This window comes from Gambusia affinis, linkage group LG08 (assembly GCF_019740435.1).
Source record: "Gambusia affinis linkage group LG08, SWU_Gaff_1.0, whole genome shotgun sequence".
NCBI lineage: Eukaryota > Metazoa > Chordata > Actinopteri > Cyprinodontiformes > Poeciliidae > Gambusia > Gambusia affinis.
The window spans coordinates 5,767,980-5,792,977 of NC_057875.1; the positions used below are offsets into that span (position 1 = coordinate 5,767,980).

Sequence of the window (24,998 nt, forward strand, 5' to 3'; positions counted from 1 at the left end):
GGGACTGACTGGTACCAACACTGACTAACTGACTGACTGACTGATTGATTGACTGGTAAAAAACCATATGACCACCCACGTGCCTAATGATCTACCTATTTAGACCGTGACACACCCACGTCCCAAACAGAAATTAATTAAGTGAATTGTTAACCAAAGAACCTATTCTAAATAACAAATTAAACAAAAATTCTAATTATAAATCAACTACAAAATAAACAAATAAAAACACAAATAAACTAGATAATCTAAATTCTAAGATTTAACTGAAAATGGGTAAATAGCTCCTACAGTTTGGACTTGCGCCGTCGTCTCTGCCTGTCAGTCTCTTCCAGAGAGGCATGGTGCACCGTCATCCACTGGAGGTCAACTGTAGTGCATGTCTGACCTTTGTGCTCTGCCGCAGGAGGCCTTCATGTGCGACTGCACTGAGCAAGACTGGACTTCAATGAGCAATAAATCACAAGCGTGCCTTAGCATTTTCACGGGATTCATAATTGGAAGCATATTGTCAAAGAGGAGGGCCGAAAAGTTTCTCTGGAAGGGTTAAAAACACAAACTGAACAAACTTCACGACTTTGGGATGAAACTCACCATCAAAAATTGCATCACAACTCCAAATTTAAAGATGTTTTCTTAAGATTTCATCTGAAGTTTCAACGCCAAACAGGGGAAGAATGTGAAATGAAGGAAAATGATACATGATAAATGTTTTTGTTACAAATAAAAATCGGTAAGGTGGGAACTTTTTAAGCAATTATCTGAAAATAGAGCATGGCACAACTGCAACTGTTGGATTCACTCCTGCCATTCCACTAGGGGGCTCTACAGTTTATTTACTTTAGTTTAAGTGACTTGACGGCGGACCGGAAGTAGATTTATTGCGAGCCAGAAGTGGTTTATGTCACCGTCAGCGCTTAATTAACCTTAAAACTACGTATTTCTTGCGGTTTTGATTATTGCCCAACTTGGTGAGTGTATATTGAGTGTAGTAAGCTATTGGGATTTATGTTTTGTTATTTTATATGCCGGTTTTGGCAAAGTAGTTTTAAGCCCATGAAAATGCTAGTGGTTAGCAGCTTATTAGCACAATGCTAACTCGAGTGAGTTTATGCCGAATGGTGTTCATTATACTGTAAAGTGTTCAAAGAGGAAAGTGTGTAATTATTTGTTGGTTAAATTAAGCATAATTAGTGATAATATGCTCATTGTTTACCTTAAATATTTAATTTTGTTTTTTAAGTTTGTGGTTTTTTTTTTAAATATTATACAGTACCGCAAATTTAGGTTTTACTTTGTTTACAGTTTAACCGGCATGTCTGCATAAATCACCATGAAATAAATAATAACAACAACAGCCAACTTATGTTCTTTCAACAGCCATCTTGCCGAGACATGGCCGTTCTTCTGGAGTGACAGACAGGAAACCATTTATCAGAGAGAAACGCAAAAGGTTTAGGCAAGGTGAGTAAATCTGTAAATAAGACGGTCATTAGTGTTACTTAAAGGCATAAAATCCAAACAAAGTGCAGGGAAGGCTTTTCTAAGGCACGGTACTGTAGGCCTACAAGGATCGGTCATCATTCTTGTTCTGTGTGATTGATTTCTTATGCATGTCAAAAGCAAGTGCTAAATATGAATTGTTTTCTGGCAGTCTAGCCCTGTAATGAGGAACATTTTGACTGAGCAAAGATCTATGTGCGCCTTCATCTTCAGCCACCCAGTCCTCTGCATGTAGCCAAACAGAAGGGCTGTGGTGTTTTGTCCACGACCGCAACAGGAGGACGCTCCTCCTTGGACGTCTCACTGGACAGCAGCACCGTGTCAGATGGATTTTTGATTTATGAGCTCACGTCACTGGGGAATGTTTGAATGAGGAGCCGGTTGGTTTCATCAAGGCCAGTGTCAATTCATTTATGCCACTTCACTTCGCCTCCAGTCCTTTAATGTTTTAGGAGTCTTTTCATTAGAATTAGGAATCTGATTTACAGTGCAAGTACCAGCATTCCTCTGAGGGATCATTTAACACTGGAATCTGGAGTGCAAGCCCCAAAAATATGACCTAGAAGAAGTTTCTGCTGAAAGCTGATATCAGGGCAGATTTACAGCTCAGGTCTTGCTAACGATGCCCCTTAACGAGCAGCTCAGACTGACTGACGGGTCAACTGATGGGAAAATAAGGCAGTAAATGAGGAATCGGATATTTCCCCTCTTTGCTATATCAGTCTGGCCCTAATGCAGAGGGGTGAACTTTGAAGTACCCTAATGGTCTTCATGGTCTTTTAACCGAGCGGCCCTATATTATAGGGTTGCCAATGGAGCCTGGTTGGAGCAGCGTGGCCCGTCAGCTTTAACAAGTTCTTCTCAGGGCACAGTAGTTTGCTCTTCTTTCTTATCCTGGGCGCTCATTTATCATTTAGCTGTGAAATAGAAAAGTTACAAGGTTTTGGGGGGAGTCTCTTTAATAAGCATTGCCTTCTTTTGATCAGAACAGAGGAAGAGGTCAGCATCTGTAACACGGTTGAACAGAGTTGCTAAAGTAGACAATGGCGCATGCTTTATTTTTTATTAGCAAAAAGTAACCCTGAACTTGAATTTTTTTTTTTTTTTTTTACATGTTAATTTTTACTTTCCCATAAACCTATATAGTAAATATTTGTGATGTTTTTTAAGATGTTGAAGTCACACAATAAAATTCTGACACATTCAGGATGATGCTAAGAAAATAAAAAAAATATATGAAATTACAAAAATAGTTATAAAATTCCAAAAACAAAGGCAAAATATTACAAGAATAAAGTCATACAAGCATAAAATTGTAGTACTGCAAGAATAAAAACTTAACATTTCAATTTTATTCTTGAACTAGAAAATTTCTGAAGAAATTTAAACGGGGCCTGCCAATAGTGTGTGGAAAGTCACAAGCATCTTCACTAACATGGATTTGCACCATTCAGTATGATAAAGTAAGTGTATCGCCTAAAAATAGCCAAAATGCTAATGTTGGCATGAATGCTGTCAGTAGCACGTGGGGCATCACTAGCATGTTGTCTGTACTTTACTTACTCCTATCAGTAAACTAAACATGGCTAGTAAGTCAGAAATATGGCTAATAGCTTATTTAAGCTAACAGGCTAATGCTAGCGCAGGGGTCACCAACACAGGGCCCGCGGGCCCCCTGTCGCCCGAGGGGATCTTGTCAGTCGCCCACGGAGCAAGTTCTAAAAATGGCCATCGTCATTAGGGAGCACTGCCATCGAAATTATTTAATTTAATGTTTTTACATTGAATTAATTACATTTGTTTATATTTAGATTTTTTAAAAAGCAAATTACAAAATTTTTTTAAAATAAATTGCTTTATGCAGAAAACTCTTTTCTGTGGTTAAAGTTCAGAACTGCGCAGACGCCTGCAGGATTTTATCGGAGGGCAGCAGCGCCTGCAGGCTGCACCCACTCTGTCTAACTTAAGATTTACCTTGAAGTAAAAAAAGAAAAGAAATATTTCTGAAATTTTTATTATCGGATCCTCTTTACAATAGTGGAGAAAAAGAAAGATCTTATGTCTCAAAACATCTTGTAATGAAGCGCATCGCCTGAGTCTGTGGGGGTCAAAGGGCACGCCGAAGCTTAAATCTTATTGGTCAGTTTGCTTTTGTTTATTTGGCGGCTTGATGCTTTTTCCGTAAGCTAAAGATGAATGACAGGAGTTTGAACCTCCGGTAGTTCTAAGAGGAGTTGGATCCTGGTGGAGCTTTTTACCTTGTCGGTTTATGAATATTCAGGGTTTTAATTTGGCCCAAATGGAAATTAGTTTGATGCCCTGATATCTGGGATAAAAACAAGAGAATCCTGGACTATTTTGAATGTAAACAAGAATAAAGAGTGAGATATTTGGTGGTGGAATGATGTCACACCACCAGCAAATGAAGACTCTGTGATGTCATTGTCACAGTCTGTGATGTCATCAACTGCAGAATTGTATGCAACACAATTCTGCATATTTTTCATTGCTTGCAATTTCACTGACCAGTTCAGACGTTCGCAAAGCCCTTTAGAGAAGTTTACCGATCAACGATTGTAGTGATTGAATTAGAAGAAAATGTCTCATCATTCATCGAGATTCCACAGTGGATCGATGGGATCCCACTGGAGACGGGGAGGCCAGCAAAACCCCCCAGGCAGGTTCCCTCCTGCACACCCGACTGTCTTCCACGGGGAAATCCAGAGACTTAACTACCTCCTGGAAATGGAGAGAGCAGGAAGGTTTGATGACAACCAAAAACTGTCCCACCTGGAGGCCAAGCTGGAAGAGACAAAACTCCAGTTAAAGAAACAGAAAGATCTGAAAGAAAGTTTCATCAACCAGGCCAAAGAGGCAAAGAGGGAACTAGAGAGAGTAGAGAAGTTCAGTGACCCAGCAGTTCTTAACGCTGCGGTCACTGCTTCCAAGGTTCACAATGATGTGAAACACATGAAGAAGAAGTCCTTACAACAAGACTTTGAGGAGTTGAAGGTGGCCCACCTCCTCAGCCGGGAAGCTTTTGTAGCTGAAATTCAGGCTGAGAGGAAGAAAAGTGCGGCGCTCCAAGAACAACTGGACCAACTCCAGACTTCCTTCGAGGAGCTGAGCTCCAAGAATGAAGCCGATGATGCTCTGCTGAGACAGGAGGCTGAGAGAGAAAAGATTCATGAAGCAAGGCTTCATGAGGAACAACAACTGCTGGAGAACCTGAGATCTGAAAAAGACCAAATGTTTCAGGAAATGTCCCAGAAGATCGAGTTCCTGCAAGCCAGCGAGCAACATCTGCAAGAAGAAATGATTCAGTTCAAACGTTCATATGATGAACTGAACGGTAAATATGAAAGAGACGTTTCTATGCTAAAGGAAGACACTGAAAGATATCAGGAGGAACTGAAACAGGAGAAAGACGCCAACATGGAAAGAGAGAAGGAGAATCTGCAGCTCATCAAAGACCTGATAGCTGAGAAGGAGGAGCTCTCCCAGAAAACATCCAGAGAAATAACAATGAGCCAAAAGAGGGAGAAGCAGATGCTCCACGAACTAGATCAGGTTCATGGTTCATACGAGGAGCTAAAATGTCGGTTTGAAAGAAACATCATGGAAATACAACAGCAGGTTGAGACATACGAGATGAAGATAAAGCAGGAGGAAATCGCTCGTTCAAACACAGAACAGAAAGAGAAGATTATCCAGGAGCGAAAACTTTCTGCACTGCAACAACTCACAAAACTTCAGCAGCAGATAAAAGACGAGAGAAAAGTTCACCTGAAGAAAAGAGAGGAGGACAAGATGAGTCTGGACAAACTGAGAGCTGAGAAGGAGGAGCTCCTCCAAAACATGACAGAAGAAACAACAATCTGGCAAAACAGAGAGCAGCAGATGATCCACGAACTGGATCAGGTTCAGGTTTCACACCAGGAGCTAATATCTAGGTTTGAAACAGAGATCAGGAATTTACAACAGGAAGTTGAAAAATACCAGCAACAGTTAAAGGAGGAGAGAAAAGCTCACATGGAGAAAACAGAGGAGGACAAAGTGAGTCTGGACAACCTGAGAGCTGAATATGCCATCCTCCAGGAAAACACGGCAACAACGATCAAATTCCTGCAGGAGAAGGAAAGGAGCATCCAGGCTGAGCTGGAAGAGGTAAACGGTTTGTACCAGGATCTGAACTGTCGGTACGAAACCGAAATTACTGCATTAAAACAACAAGCAGAACAATATCAGGAAGAGATCAGTTGTCTGAAAAGTGACCTGGAAACATCAAGAGATAATTTACTGCTGGCCGACAGTCAGAGAGCTCAGGAAGAAGATTTCCACCAGAAACACCTCACAGTTTCTCCAGAGGAGCAAAATTATCAGAACCAAAATGACTCGGTTAAAATCTCCAGTCCAGAGGTTTCTCCAGAGGAGGAAATCTCAGGAAAACCTTTATCAGGTTGTTCCTCAGATCCTGAATCCTCAGGAGAGACCAAGATCTCTGGAGAAAGAGACCAACAAATCCTCCGGGATTTGTTGGCCCAAATCCTGGCGGACCGTGAAAAGAAAAAATCCAAAATTTCATTTTGGAAAAAGGTCCAAAACACTTTGCGGTGGAAGAAACCGAAAAAGAAACAAAACAGTGAAGAGAATCAAGAACAAGTCTGAAGTTCTTGATTGTGATATTTAGAGGAGGAGAAAGACGTGCAGGAGTCGAACCGAGGACTGGAATCGAACGTGTGGAGGTTCTAGCCTCCATGAACGGGGCGCCATGCCACGCTCCGTCAAATAAAAAATTTAAAAAGGTTCCCCCGTTGACAAACTAGAAAATAGATCCCTTCCCAACCCAATTGGAAAAATGGTGGGCAGCACGGTGGTGCAGCGGGTAGCGCTGTGCCTTCACAGAGACCATCTGTGTGGAGTTTGCATGTTCTCCCCGTGTTTGCGTGGGTTTTCTCCGGGTGCTCCGGTTTCCCCCCACATCTCCTAAAACATGTCGGTCAGGTCAGTTGGACGCTGTAAATCGCCACAAAAGAATTTAAGAAACTCCAAACCATAAAGTCCAGTTTTATTGTTAAACTGGTCAGATTAACTGGTCAGATTAACTGGTCAGATTAACTGAATCAGTCGTTCTTTAGCCCTTTTCCCTCCGCTGGGTTAGTGGCCGACGGCTCAGAGCTGCTCAACACTCGGCTCAATTTTTATAGCAACGTATTGATTTAAGAGTTAAAATGTTTTAATTTAATAATAATAATGATTTCTGTTTATTTTCACTGTACTTGTGCTGTTATGGTTTGACCTTTAGTTGACCTTTTCTACTCACTTTTTATATTAAATTGCACTGAATTGTAGCTCATTAAACTGTTTAAATCTGTATTTTAAAAAGATTATAAAAAGGATCATGGAGTGGCTGTTTTAGTGCGACTGTGGCTCAGCGGGTAGAGTGGTCATCTGGTGACCAGAAGGTTGCAAGTTCGATTCCAGCTTCCTCAGCCACATGTTGACCTGCCCCAGGGCGGGGCACTTAGTGCCAAGTTGCCCCCTGACCTGCATGTGTGTGAATGTGACTGTAGTGTGAAAATCTTTGAGTGTCAACATGACCAGCAAGGATCAACACAAGTTCAGTTCATTCTCCTGTTTTTATTTGATAAATCCTGTTTATGTTTTTTATACCAAACATTAAAAGCTGATTTAACAGGTTTGGATTTCTTCAGGTTCCAGGATGTTAATTGAAGATTAGAGTTTAATCTAATCATAATTTAATACTCTGGACCATGAAGAAGCTCAAACTTGTTTTATCTGGTTTGTTTGTTATAAGAAAAAACATTTTTATCAAAAATAACAGTTACTGTGATCTTTCTGTTAATATAAGAAACTTAACAAAAAAGTGCAATTTAACATGAAAAACTGTAGAAAAGGTAAAAAGAAGAAGAATCTATGAAAGCATGAAAACAGAGAATTTAATCAGAAATTGATTCTTAAATTGATACTTTGTAATAAATATAAAGCTTTTGTGTTGTTGACCTTATGTGTTGTCTGCTTGTATAAAAGAGAAGGAAAAGGGGCTAAGAAATGCCTAATTCAGTTATTTTGTTAACCAGATTTATGGTAAAACTGTAAATGATGTTTTGATTAGGACGTTACTTCTAGGTTTTGTTTGTCAACCTGGTTCAATTCCCAGTCCTGGGGAATCAGCTGCATGTCGTTTCCTTCTCTCTCCTCCCAACTTCCTGTTCAACCTGTTAAATAACGGCCTAAAAAACTTTATTAGAGCCTAAAAATCTTTAAAAAACCTAAAAAGATTCATTTCACCTCAACTGGACCAAAGGTCAGAATCTGTTTCCTCATCTTAAAAAACAACTTTCTTCCTCTCTCTCTCATTTTCTCTCTTTCTTACATAATTAACAGGTTACTTCATATTTACACACAAATACACACACACACGCACACACACACACACACACCCACATACACCCCCCCCATGGGCTGCCACCTTATCGTGGTGGGGGGGTTTGAGTGTCCCAGTGATCCTAGGAGTCTTGCTGTGGGGGCTTCATGCCTCTGGTTGGGCCCCCCAGTGCAGACGGGTCCAAGGTGAGGAACCAGACCAAGTGCAGCCCAAAGATCCTGATGATGGAAACAGTGGTTCTGCTGGCCCCTACATGAGGCCCCACCCTGGAGTTGCCCCTTGTGAGAGGCGCTGGGCAGGAGTGGGCTGACTTGTTGCCAACCCTGTTTAGTCTGCTTTAATCCAACTCCAGTCTGTCTGTCTAGTCAAAGTTCAGTTTGTTTGCGGAGGTTTGAATTCGTAAACAAGCCAACAAACTGAACTTTGGTCCTTCTATGGTGACCAAATATGGACGTTTGGTCACCCTAATTAACGGTAACGGGTGCATAACAATGTTTTAGTTGTTCTTACCCAGAATGCCCTGCTCTGTAGACCACTTCCTGGTTTTGGAGCGGTCTCCGGTCCATTCACATACGCATTCAAACGTACCAGACTGCACCTCAACCAAACCCAGGCTGAGGTTTGTAGAAGGACCAAAGTTCAATTTGTTTGCTTGTTTACGAATTCAAACCTCCGCAAACAAACTGAACTTTGACTAGACAGACAGACTGGAGTTGGATTAAAGCAGACTAAACAGGGTTGGTATGATTGCTGCCTTACAGATCAAATATTCTGTAAAATAAATTTTTTTTTATCTTTCCATCATCTTATAATGTTTTTCCCTCATTGAAACAAACCTGGAGGGTTGCCTTTAATCTCCATGGCAACCATTCAACTGTGCAAAACGCCTGGGTGGACTTAGCTCCTCCAGACTAGCCAGCAGCAATTAGCAAGCAGCTGCTGAAACTTGAGCTCATTATAGTAGCTGCTGCTCAGAAGAGCCATATTGGCAATACACACTAATGGAGTTGGTTTTATGGGGGTCTTTTTTTGCTTTTTGTTCCGCCATATTAACTCAGAATCCCACCAGAAGTAATAGCTCCAATGCCGGGATCAAGCAGCACGTTTTGATACCACTTTTGTAGGGGTCCATCCCACCGTTTGACCTGTATTCACGGTCACGGATGAAGAACTAAAGAATAAAGAGACACCTTATTGGGTGTAGAGTAATAGGTTCCTGCCATTGCTTTGCATGGCAGGCCCCGAATATTATTAATTTATTCTTGGAATTTTAATAAATGTTCTTACAATGGCCCCATTATGCTATCGTACAAACTAGCACATGAAAATTATATTTATTGTTTTTCTTATTTTTTAAATTTTATAAAAATTAACATTTAAAAATATTATAAAATAAACAACATTATTGTTTATTTTATTGTTATTTTGGTTGACGTAGTTTATTTGTTTAGCAATAGTTCCCTCTTGTCCTTAAAGCCACGTTCAAAATGTAAACTCTTGGACTAAATTTGTTCTCAATTTCAGGTTAGATAAATTTTTCTGAATAAATATTCCAGTTTATTTTTGAATCAACAACCCCATGTTATCTTTTGATGTTTCAGAGATTAAGGCGACGTTTACTGAAACAATTAATTTTTTCCAGCTTTGACAGAACTTGGACTGATCTACTTAGTGTAGAAAAAAAAACCTTTAAAAAATAAATTCTTCAATCTTTGATTCTTTAAAGCACAATTTATTTCAAAATTCCAAACCAACATTGACAGAAAAACAAAGTATTAATTCTGTACAAAGTCCTGCACCATGAGGACTGCACTCTGATCCTGTTTTGGATACTATGGACGGGCTTAAAACTGGGACAAAAAGCTGCTCAACCTTTGACTTGAGGTTGGAGAGAACTGACCCAGCAACACTTTTTTTTAAAAAAGCACAGTAAGTGCAATAACTTATTGCATAATGAAAGCCATCAAAAGTAAAACTTTATGATTAATATACAAGAAAAAGCTGCTTAAAACCACAGAAAACAAAGCATTTTTCAGAATAACAAAAACAACGTGGCACATTTAGCATTATTCCTGTTATACTTCATTGGTTTAGAACTGGATGTCCAATATTCGAAAGAGAAGCAAAAACACATGAACAAATAAACGAACAATATTATTTATACTGTTCACATTCAAACAATATGGCGTCATTAACTTGAATTTCATTGCATTAATTCAGTAGTATCAACATAGATGGAGCGGCAGTGGAGAGGAGCACTGAGGAAAACGTCAAAATTACAAATAAAAAATTAATTGGTGTCATGGATTCATTTTGGCTGCATGTCAAACACTACAGACATTAATGGGAGACAAAAGAAGACTAATTTGAACTAAAGCTGGTTTTGCAGACTGCATGCTACACTTTATTTGCAATATTTTCCTTCATACATGCACAATTTTATGTTGGTTAGATGAAATCCTCATACAATACATTGACGTTTGTACACTGCAAAAACATCAAGTCTTACTAAGTATTTTTGTCTAGTTTTTGTGCAAATATTTTAATACAATTGAAATAAGACACAACTAACATAAAATAACATTTTCAGACAGACATAAGAGAATGTTTTAAGTCAGTAATTCCTTAATATTTCTTTTAAAAAACCTGCTAATTCAACTAGTACTTATTTTATCAATATTTTTGAGTCTTAAAGGTGATTTGGAGCACAGCTTTGGTTGCTAGGTAACGAGGTAGGCTTTGCTGGGGTTGCTATGTAACGGGCAGTGCCTGCAGATCTGTGATGATACCATCTAGAGAATTTTGAAATGGATCATTTTCCAGACATCAAAAAATATTTACTTATTGCCTAAAACCAGCAAATAAGATAATTGCTGGACTTTAATTAACGTCTGCAAAAACGTATATCTAAGAGTAGCATCTGTATCGATACAGCTGTCTTTTTTTTTTTTTTTTTAAGCGCTTTGGCTGTTTCTTTAGAAACAGAAACCCAAACATTAAACTATTTCTTCTCCTATGTCGTGTTGAAAAGTTGTATGTAAGTTAGTTTTGTCTTATTTCAAATGTAGTACGATATTTACACTAGAAACGAGTCAAAAAATACTTTGTCAGATTTCTTGTTTTTGCAGTGTGAATGTGGCTCAGCTCATGTCATAAAGAGAGATAATTTAAAACTCTCATCCTGCCATCAGGTTTTTCCTGGAGCCCAGCTCCGCTTATGACCTCTGTTGGCATGACAACACAAACCGGTCCACGCTATCGATCTGGGCATCCCAGCGTTACAGGAAACTGTTCAGGAGCGCCACGGTGGCAGGCTCTGAAGAACCAACATTTAATGATAAATTGAGCATTTAGGAACGTTTGCAGGCCTGCAGGCTGTCACTTAGCCTGGTGTTTACAGGGTGGGACAACGGCAGCTGACGCTAATTAAGTTTGTCTCTTCCTGTTGGTTGCTGATTGAAGCTGGCATGGCAGGCTGGTGCTGACGGTTGCTGCAGAGTGTCTGCCAGCAGGCTCTCTGTTTCCTGAAACTGGAGGCCTGAGCCCCGTGGAGGCGACCCTGGGAGGGGAAATGACAGCTTGGTTTGAAATTACTGCCAGCCTACGAAGCCAGACTCGATTGACGCACCGTTTCTGTTTCTAGTTTGATTAGCTTCACCTCACTGCGCTAAACCTTTGCCCTTCTCTGCAGGCAGATGAACTCCCAGCAACAGGCTTGGGCTAAATGATTGTTTTCTGTCATAATTGTAGTTTGCAATGGAAAGTGACAGGATGTAAACTGTCCACCCAGTGTGTGCGTCTGGGAATGCTCACAGTGAGTGGACTTGTTCTCAGGCAGCTTACAAAATGACAGTTTTGTTTAGAAACACACTTAAACAGGCTTATGAAGTCTGAGGAGAGAGTCTGAAGAGGCATCCATTATGAGTGCAGCAGGTTTGAAGGAAGTAAAACTGAGAGATCAGGGAATTTTGTGCTCCTGTTAAGACGTACTTAAGTCTTAAAATGAATTCATTTTCACTGCGGTAGCAGAATCTCACATTGAAAAATCCAGTCTTTAACTTAAAGACATTAATCCATGTTAGGAAAAAACGTATTTATTCTTCTATTTACATTCACAAGGTTGGAGCATAAGATTTTCTTTAACTCACTCTAAAGTTTTCCTTTATGATTTTGCTCATATTAGGTGTTTGACTCTGTCTGGTGAACCAGTTCTATGTGAACTGACCTCTGGTTATGGATCATTGTCTTGTTAAAAGGTCCAGTCATGACCCAGTTGGAGTTTTCTGGTGGACTGTATCAAATTGCAAAGAGTCTGTCATACTTGAACAGAAATACACAGCATCACAGATCCTATGCCGCACTTAATAATAAACATGAGACACTTATTTTCTCATGTTCATTCTTTGTTTTACACCAAATCTACCTGCAGTGATTTCATCATCTACCGTCATCTACAGTCAGAATCCCAGTAGTAGTTCTATTACATGTATTTTAATGGGTTATGTATTTTCCAGGCAACTACCGTAATTTCCAGACTATAAGCCGCGACTTTTGTCTCACGCTTTCAACCCTGCGGCTCATACAACGATGCGGCTTATTTATGAATTTTTTCTAACGGCCAGTAGGGGGCGCTGGAGCAGAAAAGGTAAGCGTGAGACAGCTGGAATATATCTGTAGAGGAAGACTAATGTAACATCGTGCTTTGTGCATGAATAAAATTAGCTTGAACAGACCCTCATCATGGAGAATGCAAGAAGAAATGCATATGATGCAGCTTTCAAGTTAAAAGCAATCGAGCTGGCCGATAAAGAAGGAAACAGACACTGAGGAAGAAGACTTCCATGGTTTCAGTGCACAGGAGGAAGAGGATGACGGCTCTCCGTGACTTTTAACCGTATGTTATTTAAACCAGCCCTGTTAGTGTTGTTTTGCTATATTGCTGCTGTTCAGAAAGAAAAGCTACGGCATATTATTAAAACTTTAAAAACACTTTCTGTGTACTGTCTTTCTTTGTAAATATCTCATGTTTCAATGTAGGCACATGCGGCTTATACACCGGTGTTTAAAGGAAACAAAATGTGTTTCCTTTAAAAATGTAGGGGGTGCGGCTTATAATCAGGTGCGCTCTATAGTCCGGAAATTACAGTATATAGCACAATCAATAAACTATGTTTCTTTGAGTTGTTGTAAAAAATAATGTATGTAAAATTGGGCCTCTGTCTCTTTAAAAAAGCTCCTACTCTTCCCATCACAATGCTACTCCATTATGCCATTTACAGCACTTCTTAGAAGCTTTGGTCTGAGAAGTAGCTCCTATGATGAGCTCAGCAGACTTCGACCGGCTGTTTGTTGATTGCTGCTGCTGCTAGTCTGGAGGATCTGAGGAGAGATGGCTGAGTGCTCAAGCTTTGTGTAAATGGTTGGCGCTTTGTGAGAGCAAGCGGTTAGGCAACTTCAAATGGCTGCCACTGGAGTAACATAACATAAAACTAAAACATGATTTTCACACACTTTAAAGGGGCACACAATCAAGTAACAATGTTAGCTTCAGTTGTTAGAAAAATGCTGTATATATAAAAAGTGATCGAAAGGAAATTTTACCTTGTAATTTAACACCTTGTAATTGGGCGTCTGTCTCTTTAAAAAGCTCCAGCTCTTTCTGAAACTCTGTCTTCAAGAAGTTATCACAACATGGCTCCTCTATTAACCCTATAACAACGTTTTTATCAGCGTTTCACTGAGAAGTAGCTCCTACAATGAGCTCAGCAGATGCTCAGTTCCACCAGGTGTTTGCTAATTGCTGCTGGCTAGTCGGAAGGAGCTGAGTGGGGGAGGGTTTCTCTGTGAGGTGGAAGCTCTGAAACTGCAGCTCAAAGGAGGAGCTATGTTCTAGTGGGCGGAGCTTAGTCCACCCAGACTTTTTGTACACCTGAATGGTTGCCATGGAGATTAAAGGATTTCTCAAACATGCCTGGAAAAATCAAGTCAACCCTCCAGGTATGTTTCTGATGAGGGAATAACATTATAACAAGACGTAAAGCTCGAAAAAGTTGATTTTACGCAATACTGCTGCTTTAAAAGGAATTGATGAATTTGGTTAAAGCTTGTTTCTTAACATTTACCTAAATGAAATGTTGGGTCTTCAGTGTGAGATTGCGACACTACAGTGAGAAATGTTGTTATTTTAAGGCACTTTATGCATCTTTATCAGGAATGTGAATAACAGCTATATTTCTGTCTAGATGCAGAATATTCCCTGTCACAGTTATCTGACTTGCTTTAGCTGCTGTTCTGGCCCCTCTTATCTCCTCTGTCTCCCCCTCTTCATCTGACTTGTATTATCATTAGTGCTCTCAGGAAAAGCCCTCTCCTCCTCCTCAGTGCTCACTGACGGCGGCTCCGGAGATGAGGCCATCGCGGGGACTGGGGTGGGCCCCATCATGTCGCCCAGGAGATGGCCGCGCTGTGTTCCTTGGCCTTCATCCGCAGCGCAGCTATGCTGGACGACTTGCGATCGGGATCAACGTTGAGGTCATAGCCGTTGATTCCCCCGCTGATCCCGGCGCCCCCAAACAGGCTGCCCATGTGTGTCTGTCCCATGTGGCTGCTCCCTGGACTGGGCACGCCCAGGAAGTCGGAGACGCCTCCGGGAGCGTGAGGGTGAGGCGCCATGCAGGACGGGACGGAGTCGCATGGCACCACGCAGCCTGGCACCGGGGAGGCTGCACTGCTGCTCCCGATCCACGAAGGGTTCTGGATCTGGAGGGAAAGGGCTGGGATTATGACCTGGTTTTACTGGCTATAAATTCAGACAACAAACATGGGGTGGCACAAACTTGTTTCATCTGATTTGTTGCTTGGCTTTTTTATCCTCATTGTGGTAGCAGAACCAGACCCTAAACTCATTTAGAGAGCCAAACTTTTAACTTTTAGTATTCAGGCTGGTCAACACAGCTGGGTTTTTACAGCTTCAGTCACCCACTGAATTCAGTTCTGGTATTTCAGCTTCAACCGTGATTCAGGAAACTGGACTTTGAGGGCGTTTTCCCTCCTAATAGTCTGGTAGACTCGGTTTGATTGGGAACCAAAATTGCAACATTTGTTATATTTTCAGCTTTACGATCCAAACTAATTGAAAAAACTGTGGGGGCGCTGCACCAGTTCCACTGAAGGAAACGACAACTTCATTCTTCACAAAATGTAAACAAAAATGGAGTAGCGTCAGATTTTAGCGGTTGTAGGATTTCTTTTTTGTCTTAAAAGGCCATGACCATGAGATTGCTCTCGAGTGCGATGGAGTCTTGCTTTTGTTTTTTTTTTTTTGTATTTACCCAGAATGCCCTGCGCTGTAGTCGCTCTCTGCTTTTGGAGTGGCCTCGGGTCCACTTTTATCCACACATGAAAACAAGCCAAGACCTTCACGTGCACCACCAGACTTAGCTTTCTTGGTTTGCATCAAAGTTCGATTGCTCATTTACACTTCCCCAAACAAAACGGACTCTATAGACAAGAGAACTGGAGTTCGATTAAAGTGGACTAACATGGCTGGCATGAATTAGGATTGAAATATATAAATAAATTAAGTCTCTAGGGTAAAAACTGACTAATAAACTTTTGCTACTAACCACACAACAATTCCTAGAAAAAAATCTTTCATTAAGGTGAAGCTGGCATGGCTGGCAGTTTCCCAAATCTTTGCCAGTCCAGATAGATTAAAAGTGAGAACAGTTTGGGGTCCATTACTTTCTCTTTTCTGTTCTGGATTCACAAAGCGGGTTGCACTAAATACCTGCAGAAGCAAATGGCAGAAAAGTCCAGGAGATGGAAATGATTTGGTTGGCAGTCAGCTTTAATTAAGCCACAAACACAGCAGAAAAGGTTATGATCAAAGAGAAAGAGGTTTGTTTTAACATTAATCATATTTTATTCTTCAAATGTTTAAGAATAACACTGGACCTGACAAATAATGTCAGAATGGCTTTTCTAAATAATTTTGTTGATGCAGGATTCATCTCTTGAAGATTGTCAGATTATGTATATATTTTTTGAAAATACACTATGCGAGCTTTAAATAATATCAATGTTTAAAATGAACTGATTGCATTCAGCTAATTTGACCTGTGAAATAATAAAATCCTTGGTTTCCACTGTCCTCACTTGCCAAAACCCTATAAACAACCTTCCTCCTTTATTTTTTAGAGGATTGTTTATTGACCTGAGTTTGGGAAGCTTGCTGCTTTTTTCCACTTTTTCTTCACGTTTTCAACAAACAGCATATTTAGATGCATAAGGACGACAGTTTTGGTCTTTTTAAATACAAAGCTATTTGCTCTACCTGTTATTTACATAAATATGCAGAAGTATGGTCAGGATTTAAACGTGGGCAAACTGCTTCAGTAAAGAGAGAGACGCTATATTTGTCTCTGTCAGTTTTTGTCAATGACTGCTGCTGAATGAAAGCATCTGATCCACTTGGAGCCAGAAAGAGTTTGTCCACGAGAGTTAAAAACAAACCAGATATTGTAACACAGATGCATAACACAGAGCTAAAACGAACTGAGGTTCATATTAGGATTTCAAATGGTTCCTGTGCAGCAGAGGTGCCCAACTCAAGGTCCGCGGGCCAAATCTGGCACACAAAAGCTATTTTTGTTGACCTCTAGACCTCAAATGGCCACAAAATGGAACTTCAAGATAACAATTGTGTGCTTAAATATTATTATACCGATCAAATCAAATCAGTTTTTATTGGTAAAATGCCAAATTACATCAATGTGAAAAGATGTTAAACATGTAAACAAATTGAATGCAGAGAAAGCTCTAATATTTTAACAGTTTAATTATATAAAATAATCATTTAAAACATTTATTAAAAAAACATTTTCATTTTGGGCCATGTCAAAAATCTGAACGTTCTTAAAGGGCCAGTTGTGCCAGAATCTATTGATTAAATTAATTAAACTGTTAAAAGTGTTCTTTAAAATGAAATATTAAACATCTTTTCACACTGATCAGTCCATCCAGGATTTTGATTATTTGTGATTTTTTTTATTTCTTTTTTGCAATCAAAATCACAGATTTTGTGCTAATTTAGGAACTTTTGTAAGGAATTTTCACAATACTTGAGAGCTAATTTATTATGTTAAATGTGACTTCTTATTAATCGTATCGATCACAGACTATAACCTGACATCAAATAAAGCTGAAGCAGCAGTTACTGAAGATTTTGAGAAAAATTTGCAGTAAAATCAAAAAATATTGTGGAGATCAGTTGATTTTGTCTGAATTTTGCAGATTTGTGAAATTTGGAGGGACTTATTGATTCTGCCATTTCTGATTCTGATGAGGCCCAACATGAAAATGAGTTTCACATCCCTGCATATGGCACTCTCAAATGTGGGTCTAAAACATGCTTCAGTAGAGATTTCTTTGTAATCTTTGATTGCAACTTCACCTTGGAGGTGCTTACCTGTGCATAGTTTTCTGGTCGAGTGAGAAGTGGAAGTTCGTAAGCAGTGGAAAAGTGTGTGCGCACTTGTTGCATCTGGCCAAAACGTTCTCTCTTCCTCCACTTGGCTCTGCGATTCTGAAACCACACCTGTGAAGAAAGCAATCCATCAGAACAGCGAATGTCAATTAAAAACAAATTGACGACCATTTTACACGTATCTACTGAAGTCTCCAAGTTATTGTTAAAAACTGGGCTGTTTTGTTCATCTAGTTAGAGTATTAAAAAAACCTGAGTGTATTGAACATGGTGAAGAAAATAAATTGCGCCACACATGAAAGTCTTTTTGGGACTTGACATGTCTTTAAAGTGCTGTCCACACTGGACTATTGATGTGAAAATGGTGAGTCTCCCTCGGTGCAGTGCGTTTCAGCTCCTCCCTTTGATACAAAGCCGTCTGCCTTCCTTCATGCTGCCAGCGTCGACAGATCCACATCTGGGGCTGCAGCTGTTCATAAATCACTCTCAGAAAGGTGTGCTCTCTCCCATATGTCAGCACAGGGAATCCCTTGGTACAAGCCCATGAAACAAGTTCTGAACTTTTGACCAACATGGTCTTATTTGAAATGTACTGAGATGTTTGCAGAAACTGGACCAAAAATACGCGATAAGACTGTTTCTGCAGTATTACATGACTTCCCTCCCCAGGTGGATTGTCGTTAAGGATCATTTGCTGCTTTTTATGGCAGCAATAATGTAAATATTTACATGATATATATTTATAATTCAGCCATGGCGCTGGCGCTCATCATCCATCAGCCATGAGATGAGATGTTGGTGTCTTTTTTATGCATTGGGGCTAAAAGCCTTTTACACCTGGGAGTGGCTACCTATGCGACTTTTTGGGGAACAAAGAAGTCAGTGATTTTACAGAAGAGCTATGGATTCAACATGTTCAAATGTCTACTTTTTATGAACTGTGCGATGCCCTGGTGGACGCTGCTTCTTATTGTCCAAAAAGAAAACAAACAAACCATCATCCTGCTACTACTTCCTGTCGTCTTCTTCCTTGTTTCTGGCAGTAGTAACATCCAGTTGTTGATTATGTGATGCAAAAAAAGGTGTTTCCATTGCAGTTTTGGAAAATACATCTACTTTGATTCAACTGAATAACCACCCCATCTTAGTGCAAATGTTTTTTTATCTAAAAAAAATTTAAATGGTGCTTGGTTTCCATTAAGCAAAGATTTATTTAAAAATTTCAATTTGCACAGTTAATGAAAACACAGCTACTGTGACTGAGTCTGTCAGAAATGTGCCTAATAAATAAATACTGGGTTAAGTTAACAGTGCGCTATAAAAAGTGTGAATATAACATTTATGTTTTAGAGATAAATTGAAGAATGTGTCTGTGATTGTACTGTTGGCATAAATTCCGGTGCTATTTATTTTGAGCTTGTAAATCAAATAGATAAATAAATAGCCTGTGAAATTCTGCTTTGTGCATCTGTGGAATGGAATGTATTTATGCAAAAAATTGTGTGATTGTAAATCAGAATGTGTGGTTGTAGAAACACTTTGCCAACATGTAAAGCAAAATGTCTGAGAATCTTTACTTTGTGCACCCATAGATAACAATTTATGTGTGTATAAAAACAAGCTAGAAATGTTCTTTTGGAAAAGTCTGTTTACAAAAGACAAACTGTAAACATGTCAAGGTCTGTTATTTGGGTTACAGTTTAAATGTGCATGTATGAATTATGGCGGGTAGTTTCTTCGTCTCAGCTGATTGGTTACTGTCACTTCATATCAGGTCCTTGAAAAGTAGCACATTTTGAAGTTTGAGGACAGCACTAACATTTTCTGGTTCAGATGGGCATCCCTATAATATAAATATTTATATATAAATATATCTGATCTGCTCATTCTCCTCTCATCTGTGACTTTACCAAGAAATGTCATTCACACAATGGCTGCTCATGGGAAATTTTCAACTTTGAACCATTATCCACAAACTTAAGAAAAGCTTTTTAGATTATTTTTTTTAATCTTCAACAAAGGCTTAGTATTCAACCTATGCAAGTTTAGACCCTTAATGCATTGAGTTGCTGATTTGCTATTTCTGTTGAAAAGCGTTTGACCTGTTTAGCTAGTAAAATGGCTGGTGGCAGTATTGACCCTTCGCACGTGACGTCACGTTCTCCAGAACTCCGCCATGACATGACATAGACATCTGGTAGCCTAATATAAGTTTTGTTTATTTGATTTCATTTTAAAAATGCTCATAGGGTGCTCCCCGGTCGGCTGCACAGACAGACAAGAATAGAAACCAAACGTATCATCTTATTGTATAACTTTTAATGAGAATATTTATGGTGGCGATGGATATCAGCCGTTAATCATAATGACAGCCGTCCGTGTAACCGCGGATTTGCAGCGAACACTTTTTACAAGGTAAGATTAACGTTCAGATACTTTATAAGTGAGTGTGATTGATGGTGTGAATTCAGGGAAAGTCAGAGGTATGGGTCGTTTTCTAAGCTAGCTGTTTCCAAATCTTGTAAATACCGCCGTCTCTGAGCCCCAACCAGGTGTGTTACGTTCACAGACGAATTAGCTCGACGCTAACGAGTAGAAACCATGAATAAACTGGCAAAAACAACTTTGGAAAACAATTTAAGTCGCTCTATTTAATACTAGCATCCCTCTCCTTCGAGGTCCATTTATGGCGCTTTGAATTATTAAGTTACGTAGTTGTAAATGGTTAAAATGTTGATGATGTCATAAATTTCTGATTAAAACTGTGATACAGTGAAGAGACTGGAGCTACCAACTCTCATTGAGCAGTACAACAGCTGTTACCATAACAGCTGTTACCATGGAGACTGAGTGCAGGCAGGGTTCTTCTAACTTATAAAGAAAGCCCGTACTTCCTAGATACCCTCTCTAAAAAGGAAGCACAGTTTTATTTCATCGTATTTAGGGTTTGCTTACTGAAGCATTTGTTAGTGCTGTTTCTTTATAGCAAGAATGTTCTTGAATTCCATATTGACTTGGAGTGCATGTTTTCTCCATCCTTGCATTGATTTTCCGAGTGCTAGTTTGGTCCCACAGTCAAACAATATGTATGTTAGGTAAATTTTTGTCTAAGTTGCACTTAGAATAGGGTTACTCAGCCTGGTGGTTGGGGGCCTGGACTGTCATTCATCCAGCGGCCCATCGTGTTTTTGAGTTAAAATTTTTTTTTTTTTAAAGTTGACAGAAAATTAGAAAATATTACTTTCTAAGTTTGTGTTATTGGAAGATTAATATCTGAACACCAACTATAAAGTCCTAAAAATGCAAACATAAAAAAAAAAAAACTTAAATAAGTAATGCTAAGTCCAGTGGGAGCACAAGTAAAGTCTGGTTGCTCGCCAGGCTTATTATACACTGGGGGAAACACTGATCTATCATAAATAGTAAAAAAAAAAAAAGGTGTACACAGTTAATTTTGAAGCTTTCATTGAACCCGAGCTGAATTGAAGAGGAGAGGGCAGTACGAGTCTCCACATGTTTGTTTGCATCTATTTGTTGGTTGTCTGAATCAAATCCTCCTGAGAGAAAAGTGGAGACATCTTCAAAGACGAGAGAGAAAGAGAGAGAGAGTAATCTCGCTCCGGCGCGGGGGCTTGAACTCGTATTGTGGGTTGGTTCCCAGCCCAATCAGCTTGTGGTTTTCAGAGTCCCTGACATGCAATTTTCCCTCAGTTATTCCCTTTATATGCCATCACTCCCCACCCAGCCACCCATGTTTTTCTCACTGTCATCATTTCTCTTAGTAAAGAAATGCACATCAGGGTTAAGAGGCAGAGCTGAGCTGTGAATTTGCAGGATGTGAACTGTTGGAAAACCACATTTTGATTCGCAAATCTAAATGTGTGCAAAAACACAAAGTCCTACCAAGTATTTTTGGTCTAGTTTCAAAAATATCTTGCTATTTTTGAGATAAGTAACTTACAAGTAACTATTTTAGCAAGGCACTTATAACAAGACAGTTGTTCCATAAGTTAATTTGTCTGCTAATGGAATCAGTACATTTTCATCAATATTGAGGAATTATTCACTTACAATAAGTCCATGTATCTTGCTGAAAAGTTAATTTAACTTATTCCAAGTTTACTAAGATATTTGCACTAGAAACTAGAAATTTTGTTTTTTGCAGTGTGCAAAGGGGTTTCAGATGAGATGAAACTACATTAACCAGAGGAACCCCAACATGTGCAAAATATCTTTCTTTAGGGACTTTAAACAGATTAGACCACATATGGCTAATAAAACGCGTTTTTATATTGGTGACAGATATGAATGGCACTGAATTATAACATTTCTCAGTTCAACTGGCAAAATTAGTTGACTGCAACAGGGAAGCTGATTTCTTCTCTGGTTACTAGAAGGGCAGGCTGCAGGAAAAAAAAGACAAGGATGCAAACCAAACTTGCAACTTTATTTTATAATTTTTAATAAGGAAAATTACGGCAACGACAGATAGCAGCTGTTAATCATAATGACTGATCAGCTGTTATTCATAATGGCTGTCAGCCCTCGCTGTAATCACGGATTTGCAGCAAACACTTTTTACAAGGTAAGAAGATTGTTTATTTACTTTACAAGTAAGTATGATTAAAAAGATATGAAATATTTTTATGGAGAAGGTAGCGTCTAATCGTTGGTTACCATGGAGACAATGTCGCACCGTCATGTAACCTAGCATGGAAAAACTGGTTAGCATCTCTCGTTTTGTACGTTTTTAATGCTGCACCGGTGTAAAGGGAAACGCTGTTTATGACATGGTGACTTAAATCATGTGGTGTGAATTCAGGGAAAGTCGGTAATTTAATCAACACGTCAGGAGGGAGGAGGTATGTCTCGGTTTTTAAGCTAGCTAGATTTCTAGCTAGCTTAAATTGGAAAACAAACCTAGCTAGCTTAAAAACTAGCTAGGTTTATAAACTAGTTTAGAAATTAGGTTTCTAAATTATGTTTTTGTAAATGCCACCATCTATGAGCCCCAACCAGGTATGTTACATTCACAGACAAATTAGCTTGACACTAACAAGTAGAAACCATGAATAAACTGGCAAAAACAAGTTGGAGAAAACTCTCATGAAGAGGATGGTCAGGGTTGTCCATTCTTCATAGGATCGTGAACAATCCTGACCGTCCTCTTGTCTTGGGAAGGCAAAATATCTTCAGATTCAGCGCAGTACTTTCATCTCCATCTTCAATAATTCATTGAAGAATCTAAATTAATGAGTTGCAACAACATTTAATTTCCATTTGGGATTAATAAAGTATTTTTTAATTTGAATTGAATTGTTGCTCTTTGTTTGATGTCATTTGTTAGAAAGGGACTCTGTCTTTATGTTCCCTCTGTTGGTTTCCATGTCTTCTTTTTGGTGGGACTTGAATTACATGAGCTTATTACGTCACATTTTTCCATATGAGCTCTCACACATGACGGCGTTGTGTTTGGACGGATGTCTGCTCACAGTGGATTTATATTCAGAGATATAGGAGAAAAACTGATAAAAAAAAGTACATATTTATCAAATTTATTGCTCTCTTTTCTTAGCCAAGTTCCATATCAACAATGTTTTTTTAACCTAAGTGTTAATGTTGCATTGAGCATCCCTTGGGTCAGAACATGCAGGCTGCATTTTATTTGCTCTGAGAAAACATGATGCCTTTCAAAGATTATCTCAAATATGAAGATATGAGATGCTCTACTTTCCTCTCAAGAGATAAACCATTCTCAGTTTATTGAGCCGTCATCTTAATTGTAACAAATCAAGATAAAAGCCGCTCCTTTTTTCATCCTAATCTCTTTGCAGCGCTCCCACTCCTCTGCCAAAGCTCATCCTCTTCTGTCCCTCAACACCCCGGCCCCCGTAACACTGACCTCGTCCCTCTCTCCAAATGTCGCTTTCCTCCCACCTCCCTTTTAAGTCGACCAAGGGAAGTGGGGATATTGGAAAGTGAGATGGGAGAATGTTCAAACTGGGGCTTGTTTTCATTTCATGTTTAATTTCCTGACGCCTAAGCCCTCGGCTTCTCCACGCCTAACCTTCTCGACCTCTGGGAAGCGTGCAGACGAGAGCGGCAGTCTGGGGCGCTCTCGTCTGCACATACACACACAAAGCAAAGTCCCCTTCCTACCGACTCTTCAACGCTGCTGGCAACAAATATTTTTAAGCTGGACTTTCTAAGAACGCTTTTAGAAGCTATTTTTTGAACTTTAGAGTGAAATCAGTCATTTGTTTCCATTGCTTGTCATTGTCTCCTAGATTTATGATCCTTTAGTCTGATCATTTCACTGTTGAAGGGAATAGTTTACAAATTTTCAGGAAAAGTTTTATTGAAAAGTTATAAGTAGTTAATATAATACTTGCAGAAGATAATTACCTTGGTGTTTTCATTTGGAATAAATCCAGATTAGCTGGTCTAAAGCTAAGCAAACCTTTACATTCTTAAAACAATTCCAATCTCAAAAATATTATACCATTTTTTTGGTGCATGATATTTTCTGAACCTTTGAACGTCGGGTTTGCAGCAGGTTGGATTTCAGACCACAGTAAGTGTCTTTCTTTCCCCTGTTCAGTTGTCTTGGTTCTGGAGTTGAATGCTAACAAATTGAATTTCTCTTTGCATATTAATGTTAAATCTCTGTAAGATTGATTAACTTACACTTAAAGCTATTTATTAAACATTTTAATCTTTAATCTTCCTTGTTTAATGATAAATCTAAACTCTGAATGAACAATTGATGTCATTGAGATTTGTTTGTTTTTGGGTGTCTATTTCAACCTAAAACATGAGATCATATTTTGATAAACAATAATTTAAAATCCCTGATTACAGTTGTTTTTCTTTTATTCCCTTGTTTAAGAGTGAATATACTTGGCTGATCTGAAATATATTTAGTTTAGTAAATGTGTAAAAATCATTTAATTATTTTATTTTTTTATGGAACTTGCTGAGTTTCAATGAAAACAGTAAATCCTACAAACTGAAATGGAGATTAACAGACTTATTTTTGAAAGATTTATTTATGTATAATAACATGATGCAACACACTGATGTGATTTTATACATATATATATAGAGAGAGAGAGAGAGTTGGACTTGCTGGTTTGCTTTTCATCATTGACCTGCTGCAGAACCCAAATGATTAAAGTCAAACATTTTCTTTTTCAGGATTGTTCCAACAACTGCAGCGAGTTGCCAGATCTCGAAGAAGCTCAGCGGCTTCAGACCGTAACACGACAAAAACCACGTTTGACTTTAGCTATGAGGCATTTTTCTGAACGTTTTTGTTTAGTTTTGCAACTAATATAACAAGATCAAGACCTTCCAAAACTTTCCAGGTTTGTCTTGTCCACAGAACGGCATCATCAGGATGTTTTTGACAAATCAGATGCACCATTTTGTTCATTTTCTGCCAGCAGAGGTTTTCACCTTGAAACTCCCCAGAATGCAATTTTTTCCTCATTTCTTTCTTATTGCTGAACCGTGAACCTTTATTGGTACTCACTAACCATGGACTCTGGTTAGTGAGTCCTACAGAGCTCCAGACATGGATCTGTGTTCGTCAGTGAA

At 39.1% G+C, this 24,998-nt stretch overlaps 1 protein-coding gene and 1 long non-coding RNA gene across 2 annotated transcripts in view; one reads left to right on the forward strand and one right to left on the reverse strand.

The window, feature by feature from the left end:
• The first annotated feature begins 863 nt into the window (after window positions 1-863).
• Window positions 864-16,064, forward strand: LOC122836227. Its single transcript, XR_006371429.1, has 3 exons — window positions 864-971; window positions 1,381-1,464; window positions 14,294-16,064. It is a non-coding gene; the product is annotated as an uncharacterized LOC122836227 (long non-coding RNA).
• Window positions 14,351-24,998, reverse strand: part of LOC122836224 (homeobox protein aristaless-like 4) — a 31,191-nt gene continuing 20,543 nt past the window's right edge. Inside the window, exons 3-4 of the mRNA XM_044126023.1 lie at window positions 17,382-17,510; window positions 14,351-14,671 (exon numbers count right to left, since the gene is read on the reverse strand). Coding sequence (XP_043981958.1) covers window positions 14,351-14,671; window positions 17,382-17,510 — 450 coding nt within the window. The remainder of the gene's footprint in view (window positions 14,672-17,381; window positions 17,511-24,998) is intronic.